This window comes from Acartia tonsa, chromosome 9 (genome assembly GCF_053477335.1).
Source record: "Acartia tonsa isolate MP-2025a chromosome 9, ASM5347733v1, whole genome shotgun sequence".
NCBI classification, from domain to species: domain Eukaryota; kingdom Metazoa; phylum Arthropoda; class Copepoda; order Calanoida; family Acartiidae; genus Acartia; species Acartia tonsa.
In genome coordinates this window covers 25,798,228-25,817,012 of record NC_137268.1, presented here as the reverse complement: position 1 = coordinate 25,817,012, position 18,785 = coordinate 25,798,228, and the positions used below count along the sequence as shown (strand labels likewise).

The following is an 18,785-nucleotide window of genomic DNA, read 5'->3' as shown; positions in this document are numbered from 1 at the left end:
GTCAGTTGTGATATCTCTATATCCCTGCTGTATTTTGCCTGATTGAATTGCAAAATAACACCACTCTATTCTATCATAATGTTCCTTCTCCTTTAAATATTCTATAATCATTCAATTTATAGTTGGGGAGGGTTGGGTCGGGGGGGGGGGGGGGGTAGATAAGTTGGGTGGAGGGGATATGGCGGCAGAATGGCTCTGGATGTTTATAAAAATCTGCTAATTTTTTGCAGTGATTTTAGCGGAATTACTCACTGTCAAAAAAGTTATGGGAATATATCAAAAATATTATTAGAAGTAAAAATTTTCTAATTTTGTGAAAAAGTAGAAATATAATCATTATCAGAAAGTCCGTGTTTTTATCATTCTAAAATAATTTCTATATCAAGTTCTAAATTGTAAGAATGTCCTTATGTTAAGCTCAAGTAATTTTAAGGGTAAATTTATATTAACTTTTCGTTCAGACTTCATGTAATGTTGAATATAAAATGCGTTAGTTTTCTATATTTGTTGAGGTTCGTTTGTATAATCTTTTGATTTGTTAATAATTGCTTTAATAAGTTTTGTTTTTTATAAAAACCTGTTGTTAAATATTAAATTGATATTTTATTATGGTTTTGCTATAGCAAAGTTTTGGTAACTTTATATTGTAACTGCGAATGGTTGGTTAAAGTGAGAAAGGAAATAGCATTGAATTTTGACACTTCACTGAATTTATTTGCAAAAGCAAAAGTTTTTGTTTTGCAAATCTGTAAATGCTCAGGCAAGGTATGGCAAGCAAGGCAAGGCTAGGCAAACAAATAAAAATACTGTAAGTAGGCCTGTACTGTAAGTAAGTAGGCCTACTATATACTGCATAGACATGATTAAAGTTACATTTCTAATGAGCTAATGTAACAAGTCATTTCAAATATGTAGGGATGGCACAAGTGGGTAAAAATTATCTTTCCCCAAAGTTTTTAGAGTGAAAGATTATTATCGGTAGAAAAGTTTGGAAACTCAGGATTTAATAAAGGTAGATATCTAAATTATTTGACGCTATGAACTTTGGTTAGCAGAATTATTAGTCCTGTATCCCCTCCATCGCTGGTCTTAAAGGGGATAGAGTTTAACTTAAAGTCGAGAAGATAAAACATTATGATAACCGGTTCTACCCCATCCCCTATTCTCTTCCCCACTTTCAGGTTGGAAGAGTGACGCAAATTTCAGACCTCAGATTTGGCGATTTGAGAAAAATTTATCTTTATATTATAGCGAATTAGATAACCTAGCAAGCATTGCTTTTATCTTATAGAGAAAAATATTAAATCAAACGGCGAAAACTGAGATCTGAAATTTTGCGTTACCCTTCCAATATGACGCAAGACGCATGACCGCTACGACCGTGGCATTATTTTAAACCGAATCCTTAAAGGGATAAAGTCTCGAGCATAGAAAAAAAACTATGAATTGCCTTTGCTCAATTTTAAGTTATAATATCTATTATTTCCATATCCTAAACCTTACAAAACCTAAAGAAAGATAATTCTTCAAATTTCCTTTGATAAAATGTTAAAAATAACATTCTTTTTGTGTGTTTCAAAATATCTTAAAAAGTAGCTATTGATAAAAAAGCTTTTTATATACGCATAATATAATAAAGAAATTTTAAAACTTTAAAAACAAATGAATTCCTTATAATGATTTTAAAAGTATGTTTGTAGAGTAACGCAAATAGTCGGATATGGTAAAATTGTGCAGTTTTGATTTTAGTCGTATTCGAGTCTGTTTGTCTGTTTGTTCGACTGTCTGTAATGCAGCAGGCTAGTGGGGATAACCCTTCGACATTAAAAATATTCTTTTACATGAAGTAGTACGATTTTTTTCTGAAGCTTAAGATTTCAATAACTACAGAACTAATTCATATAGATCCTGGGATGGATTTAGACTATTTTACTTTTATGTTAATACCTTACAATGGTTTTAGGCAATTTTTCTTCCTTTCCCTTACCCATTTGACTACAAAGCCCATAGATGTTAGGCGCGCGAAGTATTCCTAACCACATAACCTCTCCACCCTTTGCTCCTTAAATGTGTTTTAACCAGGCTATGTGGAATGGACTTTTTTTTACAGTTTTCGACAAAAGTTCCTTTTTAAAAAATCTTAATTTTGCATTATATCCTGGTATTACATTGTTTTAATATCCTTTAAATTAATAATCAATTAACAATTTTAACAAGGATAAAAATATATGTGCAAGTAAAGCTTACTAAATTGGATGACTAAAATATGAACTATAAAGTAGAGATTAGTAGTAGTTATAATTGTCAAGAAACATAATATTTATAAGAACCTTTAACGCTATACTTTTTGAAATAGGGTCTTATCATGAACGTACAAATTTATTTTTATTATCATTGCCAAATCATCCCGGTGATCACTATTTTAAATTATTTTTAAAAAGTTAGTTTTCAAACAACAAAAATCCACTTGAATTAAAGGGACAATATAATAATGGTTATAGAGTTGCTACGCTTCCAAGATCATACCCAGTTGATAGAGGAATCCTTTTCGGACAAACGGGTAAACGGACATAATATTAATCACCCCGATTGTAGAAAAGCTATTCTGTTTTAGCAAATGGCTTCACATCCTTTGTTTCAAATTTCAATAGGCTATAGATAAATTTGTGTTATTTAACTATCTATAAATAAAATTTTAAATTTAGATACCTATTTTTAAAAGGCTATTTAAAGTCTTTTGTTTTACATTTTAAAGAACAAAACGCAATACTTTTGAATTTAAAGACATCAAATATGCATCAAGAAAAAAGTTATGAACATTTATTTAAAAATTCGGATTTAAAAATAAATAGCCTAAACCTATCCCAAAACCTATATGAAGCTCCCTTAAAATGGAGAACTCAAACTGTATGCAGGGCTCAGCAATTTCTTAAAAAAAAACTTTATATAATATAAACCGTTTCTACTTTATTATTGTCACTAGTCCTTTGCTCTTCTATTGGAATTTTTTATCTTCACTTTAATAGATATTGCTCTCCTTGTTTACACTTAATTTCCTAGAATATGTAATCCATAAACAACAAAGCAACAGAATGCTGTCAGAAATTAAAAATAGCACTGCATTAAATAACAAGGATAACAACATAAATATCAGCGTAGCTAAATAAATTATACATTGTGACATACGAATAGCAATCAGTATAGTGTAGTATTAAGCTTATTTTATTTTAGACTTTACAAAAAATAAATAAATGAAACTTTGAGTAGTAATTATAGATATTTTTTGTCTTCATCAAAATAACAGTTTAAAGGTCAGACCTAGGACAAATATAACAGGCTAAATTCATAAGTCCTTTACGGACAGAAGTACGGAACAATCCTAAAAGTTTTGCTATAAAGAAAACTAAGCATAAACCTGTTAAAAATGATTTCTTCCATAATGGAATGAGATTAAATGCTTCATGTTCCAGGTATTTAAACCTTAACACAAATTTAGGTAAACACATTTTTAATACAGGATTTATAGTTGTAATTTCAAAGGTTAAGCTAATTTTTTTACTTAACAAAGCTATTTTAGAACAAATTTATGATAAAACTCATCGTCCAGTGTTCTATCTTTCCATGAAAACTGTCCACTTGAACAAGGATTACAAATATCCATAAGTAGCGGACCGACTAACAAAGTAAGTTGTAAATTAAAGAGGGGGCATTCACAAAAAAATAAGCAATCTATCTTGAAAAGCAGTCGAGCAAAATTTCATTTCCCCCATAGCGATATGGAATGACACATTGACTGACTGACAGACAGAGTTAATTAAGTTGCTTCGGACAAATATTATTTTTAAATCAAACGTTTTGATTAGGTCTAGAATACACAAATTAACAAAAAATTTACTAAATTCAAAAGTGATCAACTATTTAGCGTTCTTTTTGATTATGGACTAACCAGCGGCTCGTCCCCTAGAGGCATCTATTGGAACTTAAGGTGGGATGGGGGGGGAAGATTGAATTTTTTTTTTATTTTAGATTTATAAAGAAAATTTTTTTAAAATTAAGGGGGGGGGGATAATTTTTTTTCTACAAACATCATTTTACTTTATTATATGGTGACTTGAGAATGAATTTTGGATTTTTGCTCGCGCCCGTCCGTAAATAATAGGCACTGTCGTAAACCTAGGCATGTAAGAATTGCACTATCGTTTCAAACTTTCAAAATTGGGCGCATTTTAGAAAGCGTAGCAACTCTGTATTAACTACCTATAAAAAGTGCTAAAAACACAATTATATGCATTAATAAGAAAAATCCACGAATGAAAATAGCAAAAATTTGCGTAGTGCAAAATTAAATAAATTGCAGAGGAGCATTATAGTATTTACTCATTCACAAAAGCATATCAAAAATATCATTGGACATAATAAAGTTTAATTTTAAGACCTTTGTCACGAAGTCTTAACTGGTTTCCAAATTTTCTTAATATTATACAATAAATATATGTAATCAATAAGACATAATTTAAGGCTAAAGATAAGGCCGTTCTTTTTTCGTTGAGGGGGGGGGGAGGGGGTATTTCAAGGGTTTTTAGCGTTAACTTTTGGAGCTAAAATTTTTATGATGGAGTTTGTTAAAAGCTACATATTGAAAAATTTGGGGTTCCTACGTTTGTTTGGGGGTTGGGATAATCAACCCCTTCTCACCCGACCCTTGGATGTCCCTGGTTATAAACATGTATTTTATTTCACAGAATAAAACAAGTTAAAAATTTAAAAGTTGAAACATACTTAGGATCGTTACACTTCACACTTTTCTGAACTTATATACCAATGTACCTCCTACTACTGCGTGTTTAGTGTTCATAGCAATGAATTATAGAGGAGAATTCCTAGAAATATTTAGTTATAATTTCAATGCATAGTTAGATAGTAATTATTTTAATAGATAGATAGATAATTGTAACTACTTTTGCGTGTATACAAAATTATTTTTCTGTTAGAAGTTTTATAGTTATAAAAGGTTAACTCACAAACAAAATATGAATTTAACATTTCATTTTTTTGCTCTCCTCAGAAAATGAAAAGGATGAAAGATTTTAAAAAAGCTGCAAGCGTAATAGCGTGTCCGTACTTTCATAATTCATCCAATAAAATAGATTTGGCTTCACCCATGAGTGTTCTATTTTATTTTTTTTAGAAGCTATTGGCACAGCTGATATGAAGTAGAAAAGGAATGTTAATGTCGAGTCAATGATATTTTAAAAACAAATTTGGGTAGTCAGACTAACAGACATAGAACAAGTTACACCATTATGTACACAAGGACATAAATAGATAGCAAATAGACAGATAGAAAGATATCCAGTGATGAATTATCCAGGTAAGTTCCCGGAATCACTCACAGATTCCTGGAACATGTCATTATGGTTCAGGTAAAAAGGAATACAGGAAAAAATTAAATGTTCTCCCATATCATACATTTTAAACCATAAAAATATAGTTTTTTAAATTAAGAAGACTATTTTTCTTTAAAAAGCTTAAGAGAAAAACTGTATTTGTTGTTAAATAAAAGGTACACTTACTGTGTCGATAGGTTTGGCAGTAAAGTCAAAATAAAGAAAAAAAAACGTAATAAAAACATATTTCTACGAACAATCAAATAAAATCAACATATTAATACCAAGTTTTGTTAACTTTGTAATTAAAAACTGGTTTTGATCTTATAATTTTTCACTTTAACGTCCGCAGAAAGCTGTCTATAATACAATGCGATAACTAATTATTCTTTTACTTTTTTCCTTGAACTATCCCCTTATTTTAGAAAAAGGGTATAGAAAGAAAATTTGCTAGGTATGGAAGAAAAGGGAAGTTTAAATGAAAGGGAAAAGTTAGAAAGGGCGGGAAAGAAGGGGGATGGTAGAAGTTGGCGACCATAACTATTTTCGAATATCTTCAAACTTGATTTACCCCCTCTCTTTTTACATTCCCTTTGAAGTGGATAATTCTGGATTATCTATTATGTGATAAGGTGTTTATACAAGTGCGCCAATTTTTTTTCTTATAAAATTGTTAAAAAATGACATCTGTTTGGTTTTCCTTTGCAATTAAGCTTTTTTTTAGGTACAGGAAAGGTTTTTAACTATTTTGGGAGAGCGTATCTTAACCCTCCCAATTTAAACCCACCCCCCCAATTTTTTTTCCTGAATATTTCTTATTAAAACTCAAATTAAAAAGTATAAGGGTGGTTGACTTATCCCCCTCCCACCTTAAGAACACCTAGAGGCTTCTTGGGGGCGTTTGTTGCCCTTAGTCTTTCTTAACCCTTAACGGTTTTTTCTATCTCATTTTCTGTGTGTGAAAGATAAAGAGCCCAAACTGCTTGACTTTTTAAGTGTGGGTATGAGACATAACAGAGAGTTGAAATTTTTTGAATATCTCCATCCTGGCAGGCACAGGATGCCAGCAAGCCTGGCAGGGTCATCCAGGTAAAGAGCAAAAATATTTTTTTGACTAAAACAAAGCATTTTATCTTACTAAAATACTAAAATATCCTCTAGTAGTACATCCTCATATTAAATACAGGTGTTCAAGTTAATTTCAGGTTCCAGGTATGATCCTGCAGGTCCTGATCCTCCAGGTCTCCAAAAATCTGTAAAAGGCTCCTGTGGCCACAATTTTTGACTTAGAGACTTCAAATTTCAAACTTAAGATTTTCTTATATGTCTACATAACGTATTAAAATTTCATAAGATCTGCCGCCGTTTTCCTGCTGACCGCCGGCTGCGGCAGCTGGCAGCTGCCAAGTACAGCTGCGGCCGCTGAAATTTATATTTTGATATTTCAAATATAAAATTTGCATAAAGGTAAACTTTTTCTGCAAAAATTTTTTTATTCTAGCTTAAAAAATAAAAAAATTACAGCCGTTTGAAATTTTTAAGTAAAATAGGACCTAAAAACAAAGGTTGTTAAATAAAAGGGTAAAGGAAGCGAAAATTGACCTTGACTTACTTAAGGTCGGAAATTCATCATAACACAGGGGACTTGCACAAAAATTTTTAGCCCTCTAGCTCTAATAGGAACTGAGATAATAGGGGGGGGGGGGCGTTGAACGCCCCCCCCCCGACTGATTAAGGTGCGGCAAGGGGCCCAACTGTAAGGGGTTAAAATAAAAGCTATGTCTTGCATTTTTTTCAATTAGGTGTTTGATCACGAATTTCATATGGTAAAAATATTTTTCTTGTTTATCCTAATAAAATAAAAGTTATGCTTGAAAATTGTTTTAATAGCTATTTGAGAATTGTGATCAGAATTTGCATATCATTAGCGTCATTTCTATTTTCAGATATTTATTACCCTTCATCAGAAAGGGAACTAGTGTATTTCAAAGGGAAACATGGGGGAAATGGAGAAGGAAAAAACATTCATATACAACTTTATTCTTCATCCGCCATTTTTTTGTTTGCTGAATCTTTAAAGGTAATTAAAGAAGGGTCCCTTGGCTTGACTGTACATTGTTGCCTAACTAAGAGGCAGCGACTAAACAAAAAATGTATGTTGCGGAATTCCGCCACCAACTGCAGGCAGATTGTCCTAAAAGCCATCCAAATCCAAGAAAATTAAAATTTTAAAGGGGACTAAACATATTAAAGCAAAGTAACTAATAAGCTTACTAAGCCGCCCTTTGACCTCAAAGGACGTTTACTGGTATATTTGGCACGGGCTGACAAAACTGGTATTAATTTTATGATCATTATTTGATTATTCGTAGAAAAATGTCTCTAATATGATATTATACAAGATTTTTCATTATGTCTTAGAAACAATTTTAATCCAGCGAATTAATAGGTTTCAAAGTCATACTGGAAAAGAATTTCCATGTATTTTTTTTCTTCAGCAAAATTTTAAACCTTTTATTTGACATCAAACACAGTTTTTCTCTTAAGCTTTTTTATATTCGTAGAAAACTGGATATAATACGATACGATACATGATTTTTCAGTGAGAACCGATTATTATCCATATCAATCGGTTTTGAAGTCATACTGGATAAAAATATTATTGTTAGCGGAATGGAGGAGAGATAAAAAAATAATTGTGAAAAATATGTACACGTGTAGGTAATTATAATTGTAGATTTCCAATTAAGCATAGTTTGGGATATATTAACACTCATCAGGCAATCAACTATCACGTTTTTTTCTTCAATATACATATCCGTCTAACAATGCACAATAAAGGTACTAAGAAAGAGAGGTAATGTCTGATTGAGCCAATAGGAGAATCGCATCGGTACATATATTTAATTTCATTGGTTAAAATTGTGTACACATTTTGTTACGAACGCATGTTTTTTTTCATTTCATACATAGATAAAAGTCAGCTGTAAACAGTATATTTTCTTAGTAGAAAGCTTTGCGGAATCAGAATTAATTGCCCAAAAATTTCGTCTTCAATTTGAAAGCTTCAAACAGAGGTGGATTCTTAAAAAAAAAGTTAGGCTGGCTACTCGCTGGATGAGGCAAAATTATTTTTGAGAAAAATCCTCCAACATCGAATAAAAAAATTTACAAAAATTAAATAAATCTTAACATATGAGTTTGTTTAATTTTAATTTTTAATGTGCTTTTGGATGATTTTTCACAAAAATAATTTTGCCTCACTATCGAGTAGCGAGTCTATCATTTTTAAGAATCCACATCAGCTTGAGTCAAAATTAAACAATACTTTTGTCTGCTAGAAATGTTCCTTCTAAGATTTGACAAAAAAAGGGTTCAGAATATGCTTCTATTCTAATATTTCTATTCAATGCACCAACATTGGAATTTAAAGTTTTCATTTTCTTGGAATAATTTTGTATCCATCATACAAAGCATTTCTATACATTTACCTACACACAGGTATATTAAGGCATAAGACAATGAGTGATTAATTTATGCACATTTCCAATGATGAAAAACAAAATTACGCCTTACATAGATTTAAAAATTTGGTTTAAAAATTCGGAAACTGCAATTGTTTGGTGAACCTAGTAAAAGTGTCGGACTGATTCTGACGTAAAAAAAATAATTAGCCAATGAGAGACCACTATAAATTTTACAATTGGTCAATAATGGCCTCTCATTGGCTATTTTTTTGTTACGTCATAATCAGTTCGACAATATTACTGGGTTCTTATTTGGTAAATTAATAAAAGAACCCAAAGTTTTTTAGGCACAAAAATATTATGAATTATTAAATCTTTGTAATAATTTACAGTCTAATGTCCACTCCCTCCTGGGTATACGTCATGATATCATGCAATTATCATAAGTAAAGCCTTTCTAGAATTTGAGTCCGTGTGTCACGACACTAGTACAACAGGGATATTCAGATCTATTCCATTTTTCGTCACTTGCGGCTTCGCCCCTTTCATCTAGGGGCTATGTATTCAAAGGAGCCTAAAAGGGCGAGAAAAATAATTTTAAACCATCCCAAGATTACAATCTGTAAATGAAATAGCCTATTATCAGCACGAGACCTATTAGAAGATTACCTAAAATAGAGAAACTAGTTATGTAATTATTGAGATTCTACGCTTTAGCCAAAAAACCTTTGATACTTTAATTTAATGTATATAATTCTATGAAAGACTTGTCTGATTCTATTAAAATCATTTTACTATTTCCACAAACAAAGCAGCGAAGCTTCTCTTTATATGTTGGCATATGTTGTATGGCCATCATTTATTTGTTGATAATGAGCATTTATCACATGATGTTTAAACAAATTAAGAAAATAATATGATATTTAAAAGCCATTATTAACTTTTTTCAATAAAAACCCTACAGTTTTGGTCAAAATCTAATAAAAAATTATCAAATTTATGCTAAAGAAATGACTATTAGAAAACACTATTGAATTTTGAATCTACTCACCTCTTCAGAGTACTGCAGCTTAAGACCTGGCCCCCTGTGGAGAAATTTTCATTGAAAAAAGTGAAGCGATTTTTTTTTCTCAACACCTTTTAATTTGAATTATTAAAAGTCGAAGCGAATTAGTATTTTTTTCTGGATCAAAGAGTGACTTTATAAGTATTTTGATTAATTCACGTTTTTAAGAAAATTTAAAAGACATTTTTATGATTCTTTTTTAACTGTTGTAACTCTTTTGTTTTTGACATTATCTGAAGACTATAAAAAGTCTTATAAGATAATACAAGAACAAAGAATTATTCTAAAAAGCTAGTCAAGAACAGTAATACTAATTTGTTATATAGACCCGCGTCAGGCGTGCAACATAAATAGTTAGGATAGGGGGAATGACTTGGCACAGAAAGAGGAGCAACTCATTACCATGCACAGTTAGGACTTCTCAGACAAAGGTCGTGAGATCAAAGGGTTGGTTGTCTGTGGGATGTTTATTAACCTAATATCCTTGGGTGTTACAGTATTGCATGTAGAAATGTAAATGAACTAGAAAATTAAAGTTAACAATTAAAATAATGAATTTTAAATAGCAAATTTTTATGTATACGACCAGACGGACGTACCTTAATATTCTAGTTATAGAGATGCTTTGCCACCGAAAAAAGTCTTAAAGAACCAGGATACAAATTACTACAATAATGTCTGAAAATTAAGTTTCAGTTTTCTATCATAAAATATTTTAAATAAAATGATATAATATTTTCTTTTATGGAAAATTATATCAATAGAAAAAATTTAATATTTTTAACTAAAAAGTTTTTTGTTAGATGCTATATTTAAATTAACGTTACTAGAAATTATTTGCGCCGTAATAACAAGCTATTATACTTTAATCAAAAAAGTCATTCAACAAAATATCAAAATAATTTTAAAAAAGACAAAGAAGGTCATTTTTTTCGCTTAATTCGATCCGTAAAGTTGGGTGTTATGTTGTAGTCAAATACTCTTATTAAGTCAAACTGTTCTTAATTTTATACATTTATTATGAACTAGGCAAAATGCCAAACATTTATCAAGCGCAACCACTTCATAATTTGTAGCCGTCCGTCTGTATATAGCATTAGAAAAGTAGATGTGTGTTTATCCCTCCAGAATGTTTGTATTATATATCCTGAGAACACAAAGTATCTGTGTAATCAACTCCAAAAATAGCGGGGCAAATGAAGGGCGGACTTTAAGATATCTTTTTTTAAAACGTATTACTTCTATCATCGTTTTCAGAGAGTAGGTTCATTAAATTCTTTTCAACATTTTTGATAGCTAATTCTATGAGTTTTGGTATAATAATTGTTGTAAAAGGCCATCTCTACAATCAAGTACTCGATTCTCTTGAAGCAATTTTGCAACAAATTTATATTTTATTAACATTTTCATAGGGAGGGAAGGAACCTTGGACTGTAAATTACTCTTTAACCAAGTTTCAACATCATGATCTGCCATAATTTTAATTTAAGAATCATATCCCTAAAGAACCCTTAGTTATCATTTGATGCTTGAAATATGTTGTATATATAAATTGAAAATGTTGAGAAGGTTTACCTCAATCCGCCCATCAAATTCCATAGTGTAAGATTTAGAAAATTCGAGTACATAATGACACTCTTAACACAGGAATCTTTTAATTAAAATACACACCAACCTCACAGATAAATACGACACGGAAATTGTATGACAAGCAAACAGCATTAAACTTTAAATTACACTGGAACTCAAAGTTTTAAATCAGCCGCGCTGTTGGCTAAAAAACTTATATTCTGATTGGTTGGTCAATACTTGGAATGTAGAAACTTTTAAAAAGTTTTTTAACTACCAGAAATATAATTTTGTATATTATTATTTTAGGTGTACGTTAATTCATCGTCCATTGCCTTTAGGAATATGATGGTGTCCAATGATGTTCACTTCTGTAGATAGAAATAATGGGTTGGACTCTTTTTTTGATACTAATACCAATCGTAATTCTATAAAAATACCCGTCGTTTTTGAGCCAACGAATAAGATAACCTGCTTATAAAACTTTGGGTACCAGTGTAATTTCCAGTCAAATATTTTGATTATAATAAATCAAACCTAACTTTGTTGATGATGATTGTTTGATTTTACATGATTTTTTTTTGCTGCAAAATTCATATGAATCGATTGCATAACTATTTTCATTTAAAATTCTAAATGGTATGCTAATAAAACACAATAGCTGGTTGCCTTTTTGTCAGATACCACGAGATTTGATCGTAGAAACGGATTCCTGACAGATTAAATCAATATGAAAGAATTCCTAGTAAACACTCGGGGACGAAGGGAATTAGGATTGTACATTACACTGGTACCCAAAGTTTTATAAACGCATTAACTTTGAGTACCTTTATTGAATTTAATTAATTGGCTGCAAATTAGTCTAAACTATATATCAACCAATAATTTATTATTGTGTTTATTTTGTTTATCATCAATGGGAACGGTTATTAATTCATTGTCTATTGTCTTATCCCTTCACATTCCTAGAAAACACTAGACTGCACTACTACACAACAACTGATACCACTTGAAATACTTGAAAAGTAACAAAATATGAGGAATGGTATGTGAGCAACATAGACAAATAAATTAAAGAGGTAGATCAAAGTAAGGGGCGTCGTAGCTCAGTGGTAACGCACTGAGTTACGGTGATGAGAGTTCGAGTTCTAGTCGCCATGTGGCAACTCGAATTTCTCAGTTGAATACATTCACGCAACTTCCCCTGGTTGTGTAAGAAGGGGATTATTGAGTAAGTTTGGATATATACTTAATAGTCACGTACATAATATCCGTACTACCCTTATCCCAAGCTCATCTGCGGTGAGCGTCATTCATTACGGTGACTTAATTTGGGACACCTGCCATACTTGGCGAGGGTGAGGTAATAATGAGTAGCTCTCATGAGATAGCGGGTCAAGTCATAATGTGCTTGAACGTTGAGCTTGATAGCCCTAGTGGCTATACAAAAGTGTCTAACCCTACTCCATGACTACTAAGGTTCTAACCCTAAGAGACTATATGGCTAATCAATCAATCAATTAATCAAAGTATTGAACACATCAGCCATGTTTATTTCAAAAAGGATGACAACGTCCACAAAAAATTTTAATCCGTATTTAAAAGTAACAGAATGTCTGTCTGTTTGTTTGTACCGTAGGATGTCGCTAACCACTAAACTGATATGATTTGAAGATTTATTACAATTTTAGGAGAGGGCACTATAACCTCCACAGAAGAAATCGCCCATAGAAAAAATTACCCCATCATTACATTTTTTTCCTTTTTAAAACAAAAGTTGAAAATGGTGGAAGGGGGTGATTGACTTAACTCCCCCCACTAGTGTCCCTAAAGGGCGTTCAATCTATTTTTTCCCTCGATGTATGGTATGTAATAAATAAATATAGATTAATTACATTTAGGAAAAATATTACCTTTACAAAAAATGAAACTACAAGTATGTTGAAAACATACTCGAATAGTCAGGGATCTTAAGGGATATGACAATGGACGATTAATCAAAATAGGTTAGGTTATATTTGGTATAAAAATCTCTCTCTGGGCTCGATAGATAATTTAAGAGAAAGAGCTGAATTATTACATATATTCTAATATATTTTTGCATATTTACATCTGTGAAACAATGCATTAAAATTCAAATATATTTAAATACTATTTATGATACATATGTTTTTATATACACTAGAAAATTGTATAGAATGCTGTTTAGAGAAGCTTTTATTTACGTGGTGCCTGTAAGGTTTAAAATATGATTGTCTTACAATAAAAACTAAACGAGAAAAAAACTTAAAACCAGCGCAGTAAATATGAAATTGTAAATCAAGAAGGAAAAGAAAAGTAAATTGCAATACAAATTATATTCTGCTCATAATAAGTTATTATGCTACTTATATATAACCTTGGATAAAATTAACCTTGTGGTGTACCTAATGTAAAACAAAGTACGGCGCTTTCACACAAAGTACCATAGTGAACGCTATACCCCCCCCCCCACACACACCTTGTTTTCAAATAAATTGAAAATAGACCTCTTAGGGTTAAGGCCTCCGCAGGGATTAGCATATTTTTTAAAAAAGAGTGGCGGGTATTGGCAGTTTGGAGTATTGGAGTGGCAATTTGTGTAAGAGTACCCAAAGTACAAACAGGCAATTAAATTGAAACTGTACAATTTTAATGATGTAAAAAAGTACGATGTTTTAATTTATTTGTTGAAAGACAGCCAGCCAGTAAAACGAATATGTACGCACGGATCAAAGGAACAAAGGCGAATAAACATTGCCATATTGTATCTTAAAGTTTTATAAATATTTGGATTTAAAGTTCCCTTTATTTTGTATGTTTTAAGAAATAAATCTCTCAGTAAAACCCGAGAATTATTACTGTACAAAATTGGACCCTAAATTTTTCTGTTATCGGGGAGATCGGACTTTCCGTTTCTGTCCAAAAAGATAAATGCTTAGTAATATATTGAACAATTGATGAGCCAAATCCTATGAAAGTTTCCAAGGCTACCATAGAAGTAATGAGTCTGTTAGACTAAAACCCTAACTCCTAGGCTATCAAAACACAAAATTATCTAGAATTTGCGTAATATCTGGGACGCCGCAATCCTCATCAATTGGGTATTTGTTGTTTTCCTTCGTATCGCAAATAGAACATAAAACAAGAATGGAGAGATAATTTATCCTTATTTTTGTTTGCTTAGTTTAAGTAAAGGTGAAAAGACCAATGCTAAATAGCGTACCGTATAGATATGATCCCTAATCGATAGCGCCTTCTGAAGGAACTAATAACATGTTTTTTTTCTAAAATTACAAATATTTGTGGAAAAGTTTTTAATGTTCAAATAATGAGTTATAAACCTAATAAATCCTCTAAAATTAAATCTTCATACAACAGTAATGTGATTTAATAAGTGTAGCAATATTGCATACAATTTTGTTTAAATTTATGTATTCATATTTTGCTAATAAAGTGCTGCCAATCTACAAGTGTTAATGTTTGTCCTAGTGTTTAGTATTTTTATGGATGTTGTATTCCTTGATATTTAAGTTTATAATATACCCAGTAGCAAAACTATACACATAAACATAACATTTGTAGAGAATTTTTGATTTTCTTCAAAGTACAAGCATTAAAGGAAGCCTGCAAGAAATACCACGCATTAACTGCTGAAAGACTGCCACAAGTAGACCAAATACCCCCAATTTGAAGCCTTCAGCTTCTATAACAAAAAAGTTCTAGGCATTTTAAAATGACATTTTATGTACAATGGAAATTTTGAAAGAATTGCAATGTTAAAAACTTTGAAATTAAACTACGTGGCCTAGAAACAAAATTATAAGATTATTTTTGTCATAAATTTAGGTTTCCAGTAACTAATTATATTTTTACAATAAAAATACCCATTTTTATAGTCAAAATCATTAAAAAAAATTAAGTTTTACTTGCGTTGTACCGAATGTACTACAGCCAATCAGAAGGCTGAATCAGCTTAACAACCAATCACAGCTAAGCTTGTATTAGTTTACCCCTTTGTTTCCGCTATGATTTTCGTTTAAAAATGCAATTTAAATCGAATTTTTTTCATAGATTTTGACTATGAAATGTGGTGTTTTTATTGTAAAAATGTAATCAGTTACAGGCAATCTAAGTTTCTGACAAAGATAAGGTTAGAATTTTATGTCTAGGCAACGTAATTTAATATTGTTTTTTCTTTTATGAGCATTGGAAATCTTTCAAAAATTCCATTGTACATAAAATGCTATTTTGAAATGCCTAGAACTTTTTTGTTATTGAAGCTGAAGGCTTTAAATTTGGGGTATTGGGTCTTCTTGTGGCAGTCTTTCAGCAGTTAAAGCGTGTTATTTCTTGCAGGCGTCCTTTAACAAGAGTAATTAAACTAAAACTATAAAATTTAATGACGTTTACATAATATAGATAGTATATGTATATTCAAAAAAAAAAATTTTCTTCAGTTTTTAAAATTATATATTTAAATGAATTATACAACTTATACAACATATAAAACCATATTAGTAGAATGACGACATAAGTGGCATATTGGATTTTACATATATTACATAATATATTACATATACATAAATTACATTTAGATCAAATGATTTCTTCATTGTTACAGGCAGAAGAAAATATTCTTCAATTGCTATATCCCTGTATACAAGCTATGAACAGCAGATAGAATATTCTGCATGTGTTCATTGGCCAGTATTGGTCCCAGTCTCTTTCTCAGTTTTAAGTACCTGAATAAATTTGCAAGCTGTATGTGGAGAAAATATTTTCTGAGTTAATAAGTAATACTCTTCTTTTAAAAAATGTTTAGGAGATAATTTGATTTCAAAGAGTTATAGAGTATCTCTGTTGCATGCAATTTGTGTGTTTAAATTGGGCTATGCAGTATTTTACGTCTGCAGAAAAAATGTATTTTAGCAAAGAAATTATTTACAGTATTTTGAAAATCTCCACGGAAAAACAAAGAGTTTCTGAAAAAATTGTACCTGTATGTGAGCAAACAAATTTCATTCCTGGCCAGGCGTAGTTCAGCAGTATCAGGACTCGAGGTGAGGGGCCAGGGAGTCAGCAGGATCAGGAAAAATACCAAGTCTTGGATAACTCGGTCCCCTCGTATTAACCTCATCAGTGCTGTCGTTATATTTGATTTCTACAATATAGTTGGGATTAGTAAAAAGATTTTCTATTTTTGGTTTACATTAAAATATTCTACTAATCCAGGTTGAATTTACAAGAACAATGAACCCTATACTATAAAGTAGTAAGTTGTGTGTGTGTATGCCCGGTAACATAGCTCATAAACGGCAGGAATAAACATTTTAAAATTTTCTGGGAAGGTTTTAGATTGTCCCTAATAGAATAATGACCTCTGTCTTGGTACACAAAATGGTTTAAATCGCATCAGATTCATGCTGCATTAATTGTCTATGATTATTTCTGATACATAAAAATATTTAATCAATTCATGTGAATGTAAAGATTGAAGAGATTAAAAGTTAAATCTTTGGGAGGATTCACACATAAGTTGATATCTTTGCGGGCTGCACATGTGACCGTCAACCCCCCCTCCCCGCCTGCGGGGTCATAGTGCCGCGAGGTAACTAAACCAATCTGCCTTCCCTTTTTTCTTTGAGGCAAATCATTCCCCCAGGATTTGATATATGTAAAACACATACGGGAAAATTCCAGATTGGAGTATTTGATTATGCTATCTTTGTCTCATAGCCCGGCAAATTTTAAGAATGCATCATTTGCTTTATTGATCTTGAGTTGGGAACACCATTCAATTTTGTTACTAGTGTATGTGCATAAACAAGTTAAATTTTCTTATAAATTTGTTTTATACTTTGTAGAATATCTTTGAACTTAACAACTTTCAGCCAAAGTTTTATTGTTTAAAAGGCATAAATTAAGTATCTTATGAGACATAGATTTAATTCGTTGTTATTAAATTGATAATGCACGGATATATTCAGCGAATATACCCGTGGTGCTTTAAATAAACTTGTAATTGTTTTCATATTGTGATATATCCTTCTATTTCATGTGTATACAATATGACATTATTGAGTTGCCTTGCTTGTTAAAAATATGTAGCGAAAGCGACTCTACAATTAGTATTATTTAGACAAACATAACACAATTATTTTACTTATAATTTTTCGTATTTTGATTGTTTAAATTTTCATCAATTAAGTAAGTCGAAATTGAGCTAATCGGAGCTCTTATATTCCGACAACCTCTTTTAGAGGCTTGAATGATGAATTCATTTTTTTTATACATTTTAAAAAGTGAATAAAAAAGTCCATACCCTTCACTCCTTAGAAAAAAAAATCTAGAGTCTAGGGGCAAAGCCACTATTTATTATGTTGCTGTAAGAAATAATTAATCAGCCCAACTTTTAAATCAAATCATGACATATCATGACTTACATGGAGTATTACTTAGAATAAAAATCTGCTTTGGTGCTTATATCATGGTAATGATTAAATAGATGTTTAGACATTTTTTAAAGCGATTGATATCTGCTGGATTATAACCGGTTCTCAGTCTTACTAAATAATCATTTTAGCATCATATTACAGACAAAGCTGTCTATAATATGATGCAATAAACAAGTAATCATTTTTAATTATTTATCAAGTATTTACCTTAGAAGTTGAAAATTCTGGAGATGAAAAAGGTAAAGGATCAAAACTTGGAACCATTTTACTTTCCATGACTTAAAAAAAACATACTTTACTATATCATAATGAGAAGTTACTTTTTTGGACCAATGCAAGGCATTCTCCCTATTCAAGAATTCATGTATTAAAATCGAGGTAAATTACCTGTGCCATGTACAGCTTTATTGTAAAGATTTTGTATATGAGGACTGAGTAATCCTGCTGCATTATGCTGCTCAAGAAATCCTCCAGAATGCTCATTTACTTTCAGAAGTAACCTGGTTGAACATTTTTATTATATTTTAATAGTTAAACTTAAACTCCCAAAAGAATTATATGTTTATTAGAAATTTGATTTCACTTAAATAATTTGATTTGATTTTAAAAGAATTCTAGGATTATGTTAAAAATATAAATATTGAATTTTTAGTTTAAAAAGAAACTCAAATTCTATTTAGTTACCTGTTATAGACTCCAACAATAACAGGATAGGCTTTGAAACATACTTGGCTTACACAATCAAACTTCACTGTTTAATTCAAGATGAATTAACTATAAGCCTTAATTTTAGCTTTTACAGAAAAACTTTAGAGTCAGA

The 18,785-nt window shown here is 30.9% G+C and overlaps 1 protein-coding gene across 1 annotated transcript; it reads right to left on the bottom strand.

Annotated features, from left to right (window-relative positions):
* Positions 1 to 15,957: 15,957 nt before the first annotated feature.
* LOC145327796 (uncharacterized) lies at positions 15,958 to 18,773 on the bottom strand. The gene is made up of 5 exons (XM_080171349.1): positions 18,650 to 18,773; positions 18,353 to 18,465; positions 18,173 to 18,243; positions 16,508 to 16,671; positions 15,958 to 16,252 (listed from the first exon to the last, which is right to left on the bottom strand). The coding sequence occupies exons 3-5, from the start codon at positions 18,239 to 18,241 to the stop codon at positions 16,156 to 16,158; spliced, it is 330 nt and encodes a 109-aa protein (XP_080027475.1). The 5' UTR covers positions 18,242 to 18,243; positions 18,353 to 18,465; positions 18,650 to 18,773; the 3' UTR covers positions 15,958 to 16,155.
* Positions 18,774 to 18,785: the final 12 nt, after the last annotated feature.